This window comes from Convolutriloba macropyga, chromosome 1, assembly GCF_964194025.1.
Source record: "Convolutriloba macropyga chromosome 1, txConMacr16.3, whole genome shotgun sequence".
NCBI classification, from domain to species: domain Eukaryota; kingdom Metazoa; phylum Xenacoelomorpha; order Acoela; family Convolutidae; genus Convolutriloba; species Convolutriloba macropyga.
Window position 1 is genome coordinate 16,661,666 of NC_134468.1, and position 16,687 is coordinate 16,678,352.

Below are 16,687 nucleotides of genomic sequence, written 5' to 3' on the forward strand. Positions count from 1 at the left end.
CATACTCTTCTTGTTTAATTGTTTTGATATTCAGATTTTCTTCTTAATTCTTCCTCTGACAAATATGTTACTGCTGAGAGGATCGAGTTACTTTTTAGGCTCGAAGAATAATGGTGCAAGAGTGTTTTGGTGCAGACAAGAAAAAATTCAAATTAAATGCAGTTAAGTTTTTAATGCCAGTCAAATTAAGTTTTTAATGGCAACATTGTTCACCTTTAGTTTCCATGCGTTTTTCACATTTATAATAATCATTCGTGCCAACAATTTAGCATTCTTGAAAAGCAGATTGGCTAAGCTTCCTTTTATTGGTCCTTCAGCTATTTAAATGCAGGTATTGCCGTCGTCCGATATTTTTAAACGATATTTTACATAAGTAATAAGGACGGACGAATACAAATATTGCCATCGTCAGATTGCCATCGTCAGTTTTTATTTTGAATAGGAACTTTACCTAAATAAAATGGGCAGCTGAAGGAAGTGTTTTATAAAGGATTTACTGAGAATTTGATGAAAAAAAATAAAATCATTCTTGCATTACCTAGTAAACTGGGCATGGTTATCTTGTATGTTGCATGGTTCTTTCATCAATGACAAATCCATTGTAATTTTTTGGTAGTTCAAAAGTTGAAAACCAAAAATCTATCCAATATTTGTGACGCATACAATAATGCTCAATAAGAAACAAAAGATACGAATATGATGCATTTTTCGTGCCTCTCCAGATCAAGTGTGATAAAAAACATCTAAATGAAAAACTAAAATTTTATCACCTTGTAACGAACTGCACAATCTAAATAGTATGAAGAGAGTATAAATGATCAAGCTAATGTTTTTTGGAAGATGCAATTTTCTGGCATTTATTCAAGGTAATTAATACTTTTTTGCACTAATGGCGTAAAGGTTGAGTTGAGAATCTGGCTCTTCAATTCTCAAATAAATAAATGCATTGAAAAAGACTCAAATACGCACAACCATTGCAGTTTTTTTATGCATACAGTCAGTAAAGAATCGATTACAAAACCGTACCAAGAATCCAGCTCATCATGATTGAATTTCCCAGAATTCTACAAGATAGCCATTCATCATGAAATATCTTCAATATAGATTTTTCTCAGCCTGGTAACACTACTCCACAAAATTTTATTCCTTCAAAAGACTTCAATTTTTAGAGGAACATGGAGGGGAGGCATGACAAAGCGGTACAAGAGGATTCACCAATTTACACAGATTTCCGACAGACTTTTAAGACGTAAACACTTTTCTTATAAGAAACTTAAAAATCTGAAATCTGATAAGATAATATTTTTTAGCAAGAATATTGTAAGATCTGACAAGATGGCCATACCGTCCCGCCTCGGTTAGTTCTAGAAAAACTTATGTCAATTGTAGTAAGTCGTCATATTTCAATAAGAAAACACAAAGAAAAATTTCCGTGGTAGTAAAAGTTTACTGGGGGTGTTGGTGATGGTTCACAGAGTCTACATTTTGTTCCGACTTGGGGGGAGGAACTATATACTCAGGTGTTTTTTTTTACTCAATTTTCGTAGCTCGTTATTTTTATCGTACAAGGTTGTGAGTGATATCATTCGAAAGCTTATCAATTGTAGATTTTCAAATTAAAAAGATCTTTTTTGAATATCGGTTTTTTCAAGAAGTTGCGGAGGTTTAGAAAAGTTTTCTGAACGTTAGGCTCACTTCCGTTGTTTTGTTCTTATTTTTCGTACTTTTTTAATATTCTGATCAATTGTTGCTAAAATGTGATAAAATGTCAACAATAGTCTCATTTTTTGAAAACTAAAAAAAAGAGTTGGTGAAAAATTTGAACAAAATGTTTTGGCTATATTTCCCGTCAAATTTTCGCAAATTCTGCTTTTTTCCCTTTTTTTAACAAATGGCATCAAATATGCCTATTTGGCCAATTTTGTGCAAATTGACCAGTATAAATAGGCAAAAAAGTTGCGGATGCAATCTTCGTTTACTCCGATATGGGCTTATTGTACATCTGGTTTCTAAGAAAGTTTTCTGGAAATAACTTTTTTCCGATCTTCCACTAATTTAAACCCTCATTCAAAAAAATGCTTATTTTGATTTTGGTGTGTTGTGGTTTTCGCTTGTCTAAAATTTTTTTACCTAATGGTTAGAGCAATTGCGCTTTTTGAACAACTGGGCAGCAATAGGAACACCAGTTTTGGTAACAACGTTAGTTTTTGATGATGGGAAATGTATTTGGGTCTGTCCATTCTAAGATTTTTTTTTGCAATTAGTTCGTCCGAATTACAGGCAGGTCCATTTTCAGTTGAGAATGGAAATAAAAAGCGGTCGCATTTTTTTAAGTGAGGTCCAATGAAAAATTAGTGTTTACTGAGTAAACCTCATGGTTTTTATGACTCCGACAAATTGCAATCCTAAAATTTTGAAAAATTCGTTCGAAATTTGACAGCATTTAATGTTCTTTTTTTAGTCAAATGACTAAATCTAATTAGTCAATGATCTAATCGTTACCGAGGGAGCTAATAAAGAAACTATTTAAGGCTTTCAATCGATATTAGGTTTTTTCAATAACACAACTCGAGAAGTACCAAAAACTCATCTTTTTCTGATATGCTGACATAAGATTTCCAATCGAACTCAAATATTCACAGTTAAAATGTACATACAAATGGAGGCCAATGGAAATACGTGATAATTTCAAAGAAAAGCATACGTTTTTGGCTTCAACACCATTTGCGTAAAATTGTATTTGAAGTTTTGAGTTCTGCCTGTCATCGTTGTTAATTTGTACACTTTTGAGTTTGCCTCATTAGCAATTTGAATAGTCTTCCAAGGTAGTAAAAACAATAAGGTATCTTTGTTTTTTTTGAAACCTTCGCGGTTTTTATGTCTTACGGTTTTAATATCTTGTTTTAAAAAAATAATGTTGTCTTCAGATTTGCCCCTTTCAACCTCGTTTCTGCTACCTTTTAACGCCATCTCAACTAAAATGGAAATGCGTTCACAAAAATTATAACGTAGTGTTCATTGATTTTTTAAATTTAATAAATGGTTTTGGTCGTTGATACTACGAGTTCTCAAAACTTTTTTGCACTTTTTTTCAAATTGATTGACAAATTCCACTTGTTCAAGTTCTCTTTTGCTGTCTTATCCCATCTTCACATTAATGGCACATGAATGATAAGTTGCATGTCACATTATTGGCATTAACAGAAGGCGCAATTGATTATTTTCATTGATTTTAGCGAAAAGATTGTAATTTTATAGGCTTCGACAGAGTTTCAACAAAAAAAAGTACATTTTTGGCTTTTGCCTTTGTTTTTTTTGAAATTAAATGTCATTCTGAATACTAATAGGCCTCAATGATATCCTATGGAGGTATAATTGAAGCCAATCAACGATTTTTTATAGCTAATGACTTTACTACTTTGATTTTTTTTATTTTCAAAAAGTCGAAACTTTTTTTCTAAGTTTGCTCCTTTTGTTTTTTGTCTACTTGTTACTTATTCTCAGCACAGACAGGTCACAGTTCTTTTCTAGTGGAATGCAACTCATTTGCTTTAGTTTATTTCTTATCTGATGCTATTTTTACTCTAGCATTAAATTTATTTTTAAGTAGCAATGAGTTTTCTTCGTAGATAATGCTTGTTGTTTTTATTCGGTTTTTTTGTTTGTCTTGTCACTTAATCCCCTTAATGAGAGGTATCAGCTGCCTTCTAGTCCGTTTTTGTTTTTTTTGTATAGTTGTTTGTGTTTAAAATGATGTGGTAAATGAAAACACCAATTGTCTTCGAACAATAGGTGATTTTTCGAAAGTTTTCTATCTCATTTGGCGGAGTATTAAGCCAAAAGTCAAAAATGTTGTTGAGCGTAATGATAACTTTAAGTGCAAACGCTCATTTTTGAGCCTCCTTGTATGGTTTATATACTCGAAAGCGACAATTTTTTGTGAAATAAAGTCATATTAACGCCTCGATGAAAAAGTATGAAGAGTTTCACAGGTTCATACCCGAGTCGAGGTTTGGCGGTGAATTTTCGTAAGAAATGCGGTGAAATGTGGAGAAAAAATAATTTTCACCGCGTATTTCTTACATCTTTTTGCGGTGAATCGCGGTGAATTATTTATTTTCACCGCGTCTTCAGTATTCTTACAAAAAAGAATTATCCCCACACTGGTTCGAACCTATGACCTCCTGCATGCCATCCACTGCTTAGTCCACTGCGCCGACTGTCACTTACATCTGTTAAATTTCATGTGATTTTAAATCAGATTGAGTAAACTTTGGAAATCATATGCGGTGAATTTTTGTAAGAAATGCGGTGAATGTCGCGGTGAATTTTTGTAAGAAATGCGGTAAAATGTGGTGAATTATTTTTTTTCACCGCATTCACCGCTTTCAACGCATTTCTTACATTATTTTGCCACAAAACTCGATGCGGTGAATTTTTGTAAGAAATGCGGTGAATTTTGCGGTGAATTTTTGTAAGAAATGCGGTGAAATGCGGTGAAATGCGGTGAAATATTTATTTTCACCGCATTCACCGCAATCACCGTATTTCTTACAAAAATTCATCGCATTCACCGCATTTCTTACAAAAATTTACCCAAAAACCTCGACCGGGGTAGCATATACTTCGAGCAAAAAACTTGATAAAAATTGATTGAAATAATGTTTCTGATAATCATAAAATGAAATTACATGCGAGTTTTAAAAAGCAGTGTTTTTGGATAGAGAACTTACACTTCTTTTGATTTTCGTGCTTAAAATTCATCCACCTTTTCATAGACACACATGATGTGTTTTGGTTACTTGCAGCGGTTTGAAATGCTGACAAGGAAATAAGTGTTAACTAGTAAACATGCATCAAATGAATTTAACGCAGTGTTGCTCAGTAGGTTTTATTTACTATGTCTCTCAGAATCAGTATATCTTGGTAATTAGGAACCATAAACCGGCTGTGTGCAATCACAAAATCCGCGCGCTTACACCCTAATTAACGGAGATCACGATAGCTAAATTTATGAAGAGCGTCTGAGTTTTCATTTATAAACAAGTTGGATCGAGCTTCCTGGTCATGTGAATACGGACAGAACTGTGAAAAAACTATCAAATATTGTAAAACGTTTATTCAATTTATAAGGAAAAACTATCAAAATAGGAACTAGAGAATTTCAAAATACTTCGAGATAAATAAATTTGATTAGTGGGGCATAGTTTTCAGCACATTGAATCCTTTCTAAAACAATTCCTAAAATAAAAAATATTTATCTCCTATTATTCATATAGTTTCTGCCAACAAAGCAAAAGCAGGTATTCTTATAGGTAGCCAATATTTTTGTTTGTTTTGAAATTAAAAAAACCTCATCAAGCGCAAATGATCATCAAAGAAACTGCTTTAAATCGTATAATATATGTAACCGCTGCTTTCCAACTTAAAACCAGAAAAGCTTTGCATCACCGTGTTCGTTTCAGCGGTTTCAAATTTGTTCAGATATTACAATTTTGCAGTAAACTTTTGTGAGCTGTATATCCAATATTTTTTATTTTACCTCAGCGTTTCCTGACTCTCATTAAATGATAATGAATAATTTTTCGTCTTTGCTGATCCAAAATGCTGATCCCATGTTTGCGTGAGTTTTTTTAATAACTCAAATCTCAAAACTATTTTAGGATTTTTTCCGTCAAATAGTAGCCGTATAAGATGGCAATCAAAGTGCAAAACTTCAGTCTGCTACTGTTTGCAGTTGTTGTAAAATGGAAAACACAAAAACCAATTCAAAATTAACAGTAATTTTATTATTAATATAAATGACTAAATTTCTGCAGTCAACTTTTAGGTTACATAAAGCCAGTATTTAAACTGTGATCGGCTTCGATAGAGCCAGTAATGGAATCTGGTTCTATATTTTTTACAAAAGTTTCAGTTATTTCAGAGAAACAAGACATTTTGAAACGAAAATTAGCACCCATGAACGATTTGAAATTGCCTCTTAAAACTCACTGTATCTTAATTTAAATTGATAATTTTTGTTAATCTTTGTTGTTTTTCATGTAGTTTTTTTCAAATTACAATTACAATGCTGGACAAGTATTACAGTTGCCTAAAAGTCAGTTGCTCGCCAGTGGTAAAAATATTTTTGTACTGCTAGTTAAGTACATGTTTCAAATGTTAACTTTTGGTTGTTTGTAGATAAGGATGTTGCCAGAATCATAGCATTTTTCATAACATTACTTTCGCAGTTTAAATGTGATATAGTAAAATTGGGATTGCAAAAAGGCAACAAATGTTTTTGAAATTTGTTGATAAGGCAATCAAACTTTTTTTTTTCAAGAATAGAGCTGGAAAAATTTTAAATAGTTTTGAAAGTTATACAGGAATTTCTGGTTCTGCAAAATTTAATGATTTGCAACAAAAAAGAATAAAATGATATAGAAGTTTACTTTTTGTTTCATTGTTGAAACACTCTCACAGTTGCAGTTCATTGTGTCAAGTGCAACAGAAGACAAAAAATCGTCAATATTTATCAAATGATTTTTTTTCGATTTGTAACGGTTTGAGTTGAATTGCTAAAACGTGTATTGTGTTCAGAATAGTTTAACGATAGGTTGATTTCAAGGCCTGATCGAAATGATTAAGCAAATGATAGCTTGCTCTTCATTAGTTTTGTATTCAATTGCAGTCAGTTTTAGTTATTGGCCTATTTTTAAATTGAGAAAGTGAGTTATAACTAAGCGAACCATGCGTTCCTTGGTTCCTAACTATTTTTGATGACGCTTTCTTGAGCTTAGAGTTTTTTTATTTTTCTGATCGTTTGCTCAGCTGCTCTTTTATATATTATATTTTATTCAAATTGAAAATTAATCTTGTGGGAATTGGCAAATTTTCAATTTTAAGCAAAAATTGTGTGTGTATAGAGAAGCTAACAAAAATAAAGGTAATTCCTGTAAAATAGTTTTTACTTTTGCTTGTAGCTTTTCTGCTTGCTATTTCATCTCAAGATTTTTCGTATGAGATAAGAAGAATTACATTTACGTAACTATTTGTTAAATCAGAAACGTGTAGAATGAAACGGCCTTTTCGACATAATTTATTCTTAGAAATAACTGTGATAATAAGAGAAACTGCAGTTCTTCGATGTTTTGGGTTTATTAGCCCGTCATTTGAGTGCTACTGGTAATAGGTCAGGGTTCAAGGCAATTATAAAACCAGTTTTGATTAGAACACTTGTATAACACAAATTTTTTTAAATATTGATACTTAAATTCGGGCCTTCGTGAGCTGTTTTCTGTTTTTTTTATAATTTGGATTTTTTTGTTTTCACGGTACAATTTTGATTGGTTGCTTTTTTGAATGTGAAACAAATATACTTCAAAGAGCAACTACTGAAGATAGCTGTCCCAAAATCGAACAAAGCAAACTTTCTGAACGGAAGAGAATTAAAAGTTTTTTGTCAATCATTCCTGTATTTTGCGGCTGGTGGTTTTTAATTAGCTTCACAATGTTTTCAAAATTTATAATCGCATAACAAGAAGATACTTACCGAGCGGTGTAAAAAAATTTTGCCTTTTGTTTTTAGTGAGTGTTAAGAACAAAACTCAAGCCTAATCGCTATTAGCATTATCGTGAAAATCAACAAAATCAAACAGTTGAAATCAATGCATTGATTCCCCCCTTGGTTGCCCGATATTGTGTTACAGTTGCTCCAATACGATCCTAATTTAATAACGGTTCGTGTAGTTTTATTTTTTTTACTATCAGTTTCCTGTTTCAAAATCTGGGCAACATGCCTATAGTCATTCAAATCATTTTAACAATGTCAGGGACATCACAGATATTGCCATCGTCAGATTGCCATCGTCAGTTTTTATTTTGAAAAATATTTTTAAACGATATTTTACATAAGTAAAAAATATTGCCATCGTCAGATTGCCATCGTCAGTTTTTATTTTGAATAGGAAATTTACCTAAATAAAATGGGCAGCTGAAGGAAGTATTTTAAAAAGGATTTACTGAGAATTTGATGAAAAAAAATTAAATCATTCTTGCATTACCTAGTAAACTGGGCATGGTTATCTTGTATGTTGCAAGGTTCTTTCATCAATGACAAATCCATTGTAATTTTTTGGTAGTTCAAAAGTTGAAAACCAAAAATCTATCCAATATTTGTGACGCATACAATAATGCTCAATAAGAAACAAAAGATACGAATATGATGCATTTTTCGTGCCTCTCCAGATCAAGTGTGATAAAAAACATCTAAATGAAAAACTAAAATTTTATCACCTTGTAACGAACTGCACAATCTAAATAGTATGAAGAGAGTATAAATGATCAAGCTAATGTTTTTTGGAATATGCAATTTTCTGGCATTTATTCAAGGTAATTAATACTTTTTTGCACTAATGGCGTAAAGGTTGAGTTGAGAATCTGGCTCTTCAATTCTCAAATAAATAAATGCATTGAAAAAGACTCAAATACGCACAACCATTGCAGTTTTTTTATGCATACAGTCAGTAAAGAATCGTTTACAAAACCGTACCAAGAATCCAGCTCAATATGATTGAATTTCCCAGAATTCTACAAGATAGCCATTCATCATGAAATATCTTCAATATAGATTTTTCTCAGCCTGGTAACACTACTCCACAAAATTTTATTCCTTCAAAAGACTTCAATTTTTAGAGGAACATGGAGTGGAGGCATGACAAAGCGGTACAAGAGGATTCACCAATTTATACAGTTTTCCGACAGACTTTTAAAACATAAACACTTTTCTTATAAGAAACTTAAAAATCTGAAATCTGATAAGATAATATTTTTTAGCAAGAATCTTGTAAGATCTGACAAGATGGCCATACCGTCCCGCCTCGGTTATTTCTAGAAAAGCTTATGTCAATTGTAGTAAGTCGTCATATTTCAATAAGAAAACACCAAGAAAAATTTCCATGGTTGTAAAAGTTTACTGGGGGTGTTGGTGATGTTTCACAGAGTCTACATTTTGTTCCGACTTGGGGGGAGGAACTATATACTCAGGTCTTTTTTTTCACTCAATTTTTGTAGCTCGTTATTTTTATCGTACAAGGTTGTGAGTGATATAATTCGAAAGCATATCAATTGTAGATTTTCAAATTAAAAAGGTCTTTTTTGAATATCGGTTTTTTCAAGAAGTTGCGGAGGTTTAGAAAAGTTTTCTGAACGTTAGGCTCACTTCCGTTGTTTTGTTCTTATTTTTCGTACTTTTTTAATATTCTGATCAATTGTTGCTAAAATGTGATAAAATGTCAACAATAGTCTCATTTTTTGAAAATTAAAAAAAAGAGTTGGTGAAAAATTTGAACAAAATGTTTTGGCTATATTTCCCGTCAAATTTTTGCAAATTCTGCTTTTTTTCCTTTTTTTAACAAATGGCATCAAATATGCCTATTTGGCCAATTTTGTGCAAATTGACCAGTATAAAAATGCAAAAAAGTTGCGGATGAAATCTTCGTTTACTCCGATATGGGCTTATTGTACATCTGGTTTCTAAGAAAGTTTTCTGGAGATAACTTTTTTCCGATCTTCCACTAATTTAAACCCTCATTCAAAAAAATGCTTATTTTGATTTTGGTGTGTTGTGGTTTTCGCTTGTCTAAAATTTTTTTACCTAATCGTTAGAGCAATTGCGCTTTTTGAACAACTGGGCAGCAATTGGAACACCAGTTTTGGTAACAACGTTAGTTTTTGATGATGGGAAATGTATTTGGGTCTGTCAATTCTAAGATTTGTTTTTGCAATTAGTTCGTCCAAATTACAGGCAGGTCCATTTTTAGTTGAGAATGGAAATAAAAAGCGGTCGCATTTTTTTAAGTGAGGTCCAATGAAAAATTAGTGTTTACTGAGTAAACCTCATGGTTTTTATGACTCCGACAAATTGTAATCCTGAAATTTTGAAAAATTCGTTCGAGTTTTGCCAGCATTTAATGTTCTTTTTTAGTCAAATGACTAAATCTAATTACTCAATGATCCAATCGTTGCCGAGGGAGCTGATAAAGAAACTATTTAAGGCTTTCAATCGATATTAGGTTTTTTCAATAACACAACTCGAGAAGTACCAAAAACTCATCTTTTTCTGACATGCTGACATAAGATTTCCAATCGAACTCAAATATTCACAGTTAAAATGTACATACAAATGGAGGCCAATGGAAATACGTGATAATTTCAAAGAAAAGCATACGTTTTTGGCTTCAACACCATTTGCGTAAAATTGTATTTGAAGTTTTGAGTTCTGCATGTGATCGTTGTTAATTTGTACACTTTTGAGTTTGCCTCATTAGCAATTTGAATAGTCTTCCAAGGTAGTAAAAACAATAAGGTATCTTTGTTTTTTTTTGAAACCTTCGCGGTTTTTATGTCTTACGGTTTTAATATCTTGCCCCTTTCAACCTCGTTTCTGCTACCTTTTAACGCCATCTCAACTAAAATGGAAATGCGTTCACAAAAATTATAAAGTAGTGTTCATTGATTTTTTAAATTTAATAAATGGTTTTGGTCGTTGATACTACGAGTTCTCAAAACTTTTTCCATTTTTTTTCAAATTGATTGACAATTTCCACTTGTTCAAGTTCTCTTTTGCAGTCTTATCCAGTCTTCACATTAATGGCACATGAATGATAAGTTGCATGTCACATTATTGGCATTAACAGAAGGCGCAATTGATTATTTTCATTGATTTTAGCGAAAAGATTGTAATTTTATAGGCTTCGACAGAGTTTCAACCAAAGATAAAGTACCTTTTTTTGGCTTTTGCATTTGTTTTTTTGAAATTAAATGTCATTCTGAATACTAATAGGCCTGAATGATATCCTATGGAGGTAAAATTGAAGCCATTCAACGATTTTTTCTAGCTAATGACTTTACTACTTTGATTTTTTTTATTTTCAAAAAGTCGAAACTTTTTTTTCTAAGTTTGCTCCTTTTGTTTTTTGTCTACTTGTTACTTATTCTCAGCACAGACAGGTCACAGTTCTTTTCTAGTGGAATGCAACTCATTTGCTTTAGTTTATTTCTTATCTGATGCTATTTTTACTCTAGCATTAAATTTATTTTTAAGTAGCAATGAGTTTTCTTCGTAGATAATGCTTGTTGTTTTTATTCGGTTTTTTTGTTTGTCTTGTCACTTAATCCCCTTAATGAGAGGTATCAGCTGCCTTCTAGTCCGTTTTTGTTTTTTTTGTATAGTTGTTTGTGTTTAAAATGATGTGGTAAATGAAAACACCAATTGTCTTCGAACAATAGGTGATTTTTCGAAAGTTTTCTATCTCATTTGTCGGAGTATTAAGCCAAAAATCAAAAATGTTGTTGAGCGTAATGAGAACTTTAAGTGCAAAACGCTCATTTTTGAGCCTCCTTGTATGGTTTATATACTCGAAAGCGACAATTTTTGTGAAATAAAGTCATATTAACGCCTCGATGAAAAAGTATGAAGAGTTTCACAGCTTCATACCCGAGTCGAGGTTTGGCGGTGAATTTTCGTAAGAAATGCGGTGAAATGTGGAGAAAAAATAATTTTCACCGCGTATTTCTTACATCTTTTTGCGGTGAATCGCGGTGAATTATTTATTTTCACCGCGTCTTCAGTATTCTTACAAAAAAGAATTATCCCCACACTGGTTCGAACCTATAACCTCCTGCATGCCATCCACTGCTTAGTCCACTGCGCCGACTGTCACGTACATCTGTTAAATTTCATGTGATTTTACATCAGATTGAGTAAACTTTGGAAATCATATGCGGTGAATTTTTGTAAGAAATGCGGTGAATGTCGCGGTGAATTTTTGTAAGAAATGCGGTAAAATGTGGTGAATTATTTTTTTTCACCGCATTCACCGCTTTCACCGCATTTCTTACGTTATTTTGCCACAAAACTCGATGCGGTGAATTTTTGTAAGAAATGCGGTGAATTTTGCGGTGAATTTTTGTAAGAAATGCGGTGAAATGCGGTGAAATATTTATTTTCACCGCATTCACCGCAATCACCGTATTTCTTACAAAAATTCACCGCATTCACCGCATTTCTTACAAAAATTTACCCAAAAACCTCGACCGGGGCAGCATATACTTCGAGCAAAAAACTTGATAAATATTGATTGAAATAATGTTTCTGATAATCATAAAATCAAATTACATGCAAGTTTTAAAAAGCAGTGTTTTGGATAGAGAACTTACACTTCTTTTGATTTTCGTGCTTAAAATTCATCCACCTTTTCATAGACACACATGATGTGTTTTGGTTACTTGCAGCGGTTTGAAATGCTGACAAGGAAATAAGTGTTAACTAGTAAACATGCATCAAATGAATTTAACGCAGTGTTGCTCAGTAGGTTTTATTTACTATGTCTCTCAGAATCAGTATATCTTGGTAATTAGGAACCATAAACCGGCTGTGTACAATCACAAAATCCGCGCGCTTACACCCTAATTAACGGAGATCACGATAGCTAAATTTATGAAGAGCGTCTGAGTTTTCATTTATAAACAAGTTGGATCGAGTTTCCTGGTCATGTGGATACGGACAGAACTGTGAAAAACTATCAAATATTGTAAAACTTTTATTCAATTTATAAGGAAAAACTATCAAAATAGGAACTATAGAGAATTTCAAAATACTTCGAGATAAATAAATTTGATTAGCGGGGCCTAGTTTTCAGCACATTGAATCCTTTCTAAAATAATTCCTAAATTAAAAAATATTTATCTCCTATTGTTCATATAGTTTCTGCCAACAAAGCAAAAGCAGGTATTCTTATAGGTAGGCAATATTTTTGTTTGTTTTGAAATTAAAAAAACCTCATCAAGCGCAAATGATCATCAAAAAAACTGCTTTAAATCGTATAATATATGTAACCGCTGCTTTCCAACTTAAAACCAGAAAAGCTTTGCATCACCGTGTTCGTTTCAGCGGTTTCAAATTTGTTCAGATATTACAATTTTGCAGCAAATTTTGTGAGCTGTATATCCAATATTTTTTATATTACCCCAGCATTTCCTGACTCTCATTAAATGATAATGAATAATTTTTCGTCTTTGCTGATCCAAAATGCTGATCCCATGTTTGCGTGAGTTTTTTTTAATAACTCAAATCTCAAAACTATTTTAGGATTTTTTCCGTCAAATTGTAGCCGTATAAGATGGCAATCAAAGTGCAAAACTTCAGTCTGCTACTGTTTGCAGTTGTTGTAAAATGGAAAACACAAAAACCAATTCAAAATTAACAGTAATTTTATTATTAATATAAATGAATAAATTTCTGCAGTCAACTTTTAGGTTACATAAAGCCAGTATTTAAACTGTGATCGGCTTCGATAGAGCCAGTAATGGAATCTGGTTCTGTATTTTTCACAAAGTTTTCAGTTATTTCAGAGAAACAAGACATTTTGACACGAAAATTAGCACCCATGAACGATTTGAAATTGCCTCTTAAAACTCACTGTATCTTAACTTAAATTGATAATTTTCGTTAATCTTTGTTGCTTTTCATGTAGTTTTTTTCAAATTACAATTACAATGCTGTTCAAGTGTTACAGTTGCCTAGAAGTCAGAAGCTCGCCAGTGGTAAAAATATTTTTGTACTGCTAGTTAAGTACATGTTTCAAATGTTAACTTTTGGTTGTTTGTAGATAAGGATGTTGCCAGAATCATAGCATTTTTCATAACATTACTTTCGCAGTTTAAATGTGATATAGTAAAATTGGGATTGCAGAAAAAGCAACAAATGTTTTTGAAATTTGTTGATAAGGCAATCAAACGTTTTTTTTTAAGAATAGAGCTGGAAAAATTCAAATAGTTTTGAAAGTTATGCAGGAATTTCTGGTTCTGCAAAATTTTCTGTTATAAGAACTAAAGTTTGACTGCTCGGGTGCTTAAATGATTTGCAACAAAAAAGAATAAAATTATGTAGAAGTTTACTATTTGTTTTATTGTTGAAACACTCTCACAATTGCAGTTCATTGTGTCAAGTGCAACAGAAGACAAAAAATCGTCAATATTTATCAAATGATTTTTTTTTCGATTTGTAACGGTTTGAGTTGAATTGCTAAAACGTGTATTGTGTTCAGAATAGTTTAACGATAGGTTGATTTCAGGGCCTGATCGAAATGATTAAGCAAATGATAGCTCGCTCTTCATTAGTTTTGTATTCAATTGCAGTCAGTTTTAATTATTGGCTTATTTTTAAATTGATAAAGTGAGTTATAACTAAGCGAACCATGCGTTCCTTGGTTCCTAACTATTTTTGATGACGCTTTCTTGAGCTTAGAGTTCTTTATTTTTCTAATCGTTTGCTCAGCTGCTCTTTTATATATTATATTTTATTCAATTTTGAAAATTAATCTAGTCGGAATTGGCAAATTTTCAATTTTAAGCAAAAATTGTGTGTGTAGAGGAGCTAACAAAAATAAAAATAAGTCCTGTAAAATAGTTTTTACTTTTGCTTGTAGCTTTACTGCTTGCTATTTCATCTCAAGATTTTTCGCTTCACATTTACGTAACTATTTGTTAAATCAGAAACGTGTAGAATGAAACGGCCTTTTCGACATAATTTATTCTTAGAAATAACTGTAATAATTAGAGAAACTGCAGTTCTTCGATATTTTGGGTTTATTAGCCCGTCATTTGAGTGCTACTGGTAATAGGTCAGTCTTCAAGGCAATTATAAAACAAGTTTTGATTAGAACACTTGTATAACACAAATTTTTTTTAATATTGATACTTAAATTCGGGCCTTCGTGAGCTGTTTTCTGTTTTTTTTTATAATTTGGATTTTTTTGTTTTTACGGTACAATATTGATTGGTTGCTTTTTTGAATGTGAAACAAATATACTTCAAAGAGCAACTACTGAAGACAGCTGTCCCAAAATCGAACAAAGCAAACTTTCTGAACGGAAGAGAATTAAAAGTTTTTTGTCAATTATTCCTGTATTTTGCGGCTGGTGGTTTTTAATTAGCTTCACAATGTTTTCAAAATTTATAATCGCATAACAGGAAGATACTTACCAAGCGGTGTTAAAAAATTTTGCCTTTTGTTTTTAGTGAGTGTTAAGAACAAAACTCAAGCCTAATCGCTATTAGCATTATCGTGAAAATCAACAAAATCAAACAGTTGAAATCAATGCATTGATTCCACCCTTGGTTGCCCGATATTGTGTTACAGTTGCTCCAATACGATCCTAATTTAATAACGGTTCGTGTAGTTTTATTTTTTTTACTATCAGTTTCCTGTTTCAAAATCTGGGCAACATGCCTATAGTCATTCAAATCATTTTAACAATGTCAAGGACATCACAGAAAATGACAATATTCCACATAAAGGCTACGTGACTCAATTGAGCTCACTTAGAAAATCTGCCGCTAATCGAGAACTGCTTATAGATATTCGAGATGTCAACCAGAACTTGGAAGCGTTTTTAGCAGTGCTAAATAACTCTATTGCATGCAGCATTTTTACATCGTATTCACAATTGATCAGTGCTGCAGATCATTGAATCATTACGGGCTGATTCATAAATAACCTTTATTTGAACACAAACTTTGCAAGTTCTAAAATCTGGACCTGTTTACGAATTCTGACATTCGGGAACCTAGCATCTTTAACTCTCAAAGATTCACTTTCATTTGAGGAGAAATTAGTTGAAGTCTTACTTGTTTGGCCGACATTGGCAAACTGAACTTTGACCTCTCCAGTTCCATAATTCTAAAAATATTGGACTCCATCATCTCTTGCAACTGTGACTTCTCCCTGTAGAAGTTGAGACACAGTCCAGTTGATATGACAGCTAACACGAATGACACCATGGACACTATAGAAGTCCACGACATATTCTTCCTCGATTCAAGATTTGTAGCTCCATTGTCGGAGGAGAGGGATTTGAAGGGGGCGGATTTCTTGTTGGTGTTTTTGGGCGAGGAGATAGATTGGGGTCTGGTTTGGGAAATGTGGGAGTAGGGGGTTGTTTCGTACTGGGGTTCATATAAAGAGTTCATGAGAGAGCGCCTGTTAGGTTCTTTGTTTCCGTTTATCATAACTAATAATTATTAATCGCCAGAAAAATAAGACCTTTTCACCACTCAAAAGTTTAAAATTTATAGCTTCAACTTTTCGCAACAACTTTTTTTGGTATTTTCTGTTAACGAAATAAAAATAAAAATTTTGGTATTAGCGTGTGACTTTTGTCATTTTTGACGCTATCAAATTCAATCTGGATAATTTTAGGGCAAGTATTATATGTCAACAAACTAATCGAAATTTATAGCCTGCAAAGTTTACGCTATTGAAATAAGTTTCTGGTTATGATACGAAACATAATCTTCAAATTTTGCTTCAAAGTGTGAAAATTTGCTTGGTAAAATTGCACGTGAACAAACAAATAATAACCAGCCCAACGAATTGAACTTGTGCCTTGAAAAAGAATTGAGCAGGAACAAATAAACTGAAGAATTGTAAAGTAAACAAATTTTTTGCGCTATCAATTAGGCTGTAGATAAATTGGTAGTAATATGCCTTGGGGATTTTGGTTATGAAGTGAGCTATGTTAGCTAAATTACTCCGGCGTATTGGGAAAGTTACTGGAAGCGTGCAGCCAATAAACTCGAAGAGTTTAGTTAAAAAAATATAAAACAACCAGAATAGCCGGAAAATTAAATTTCACAACTGAGC

General features: G+C 32.4%; 1 protein-coding gene across 1 annotated transcript in view; it reads right to left on the reverse strand.

Annotated features, from left to right (window-relative positions):
- Window positions 1-16,053, reverse strand: part of LOC142334496 (uncharacterized) — a 67,441-nt gene extending 51,388 nt beyond the window's left edge. Inside the window, exons 1-2 of the mRNA XM_075382617.1 lie at window positions 15,805-16,053; window positions 15,673-15,724 (exon numbers count right to left, since the gene is read on the reverse strand). Of these exons, the coding sequence (XP_075238732.1) occupies window positions 15,673-15,724; window positions 15,805-16,053 (301 nt within the window). The remainder of the gene's footprint in view (window positions 1-15,672; window positions 15,725-15,804) is intronic.
- Between the last annotated feature and the right edge of the window lie 634 nt (window positions 16,054-16,687).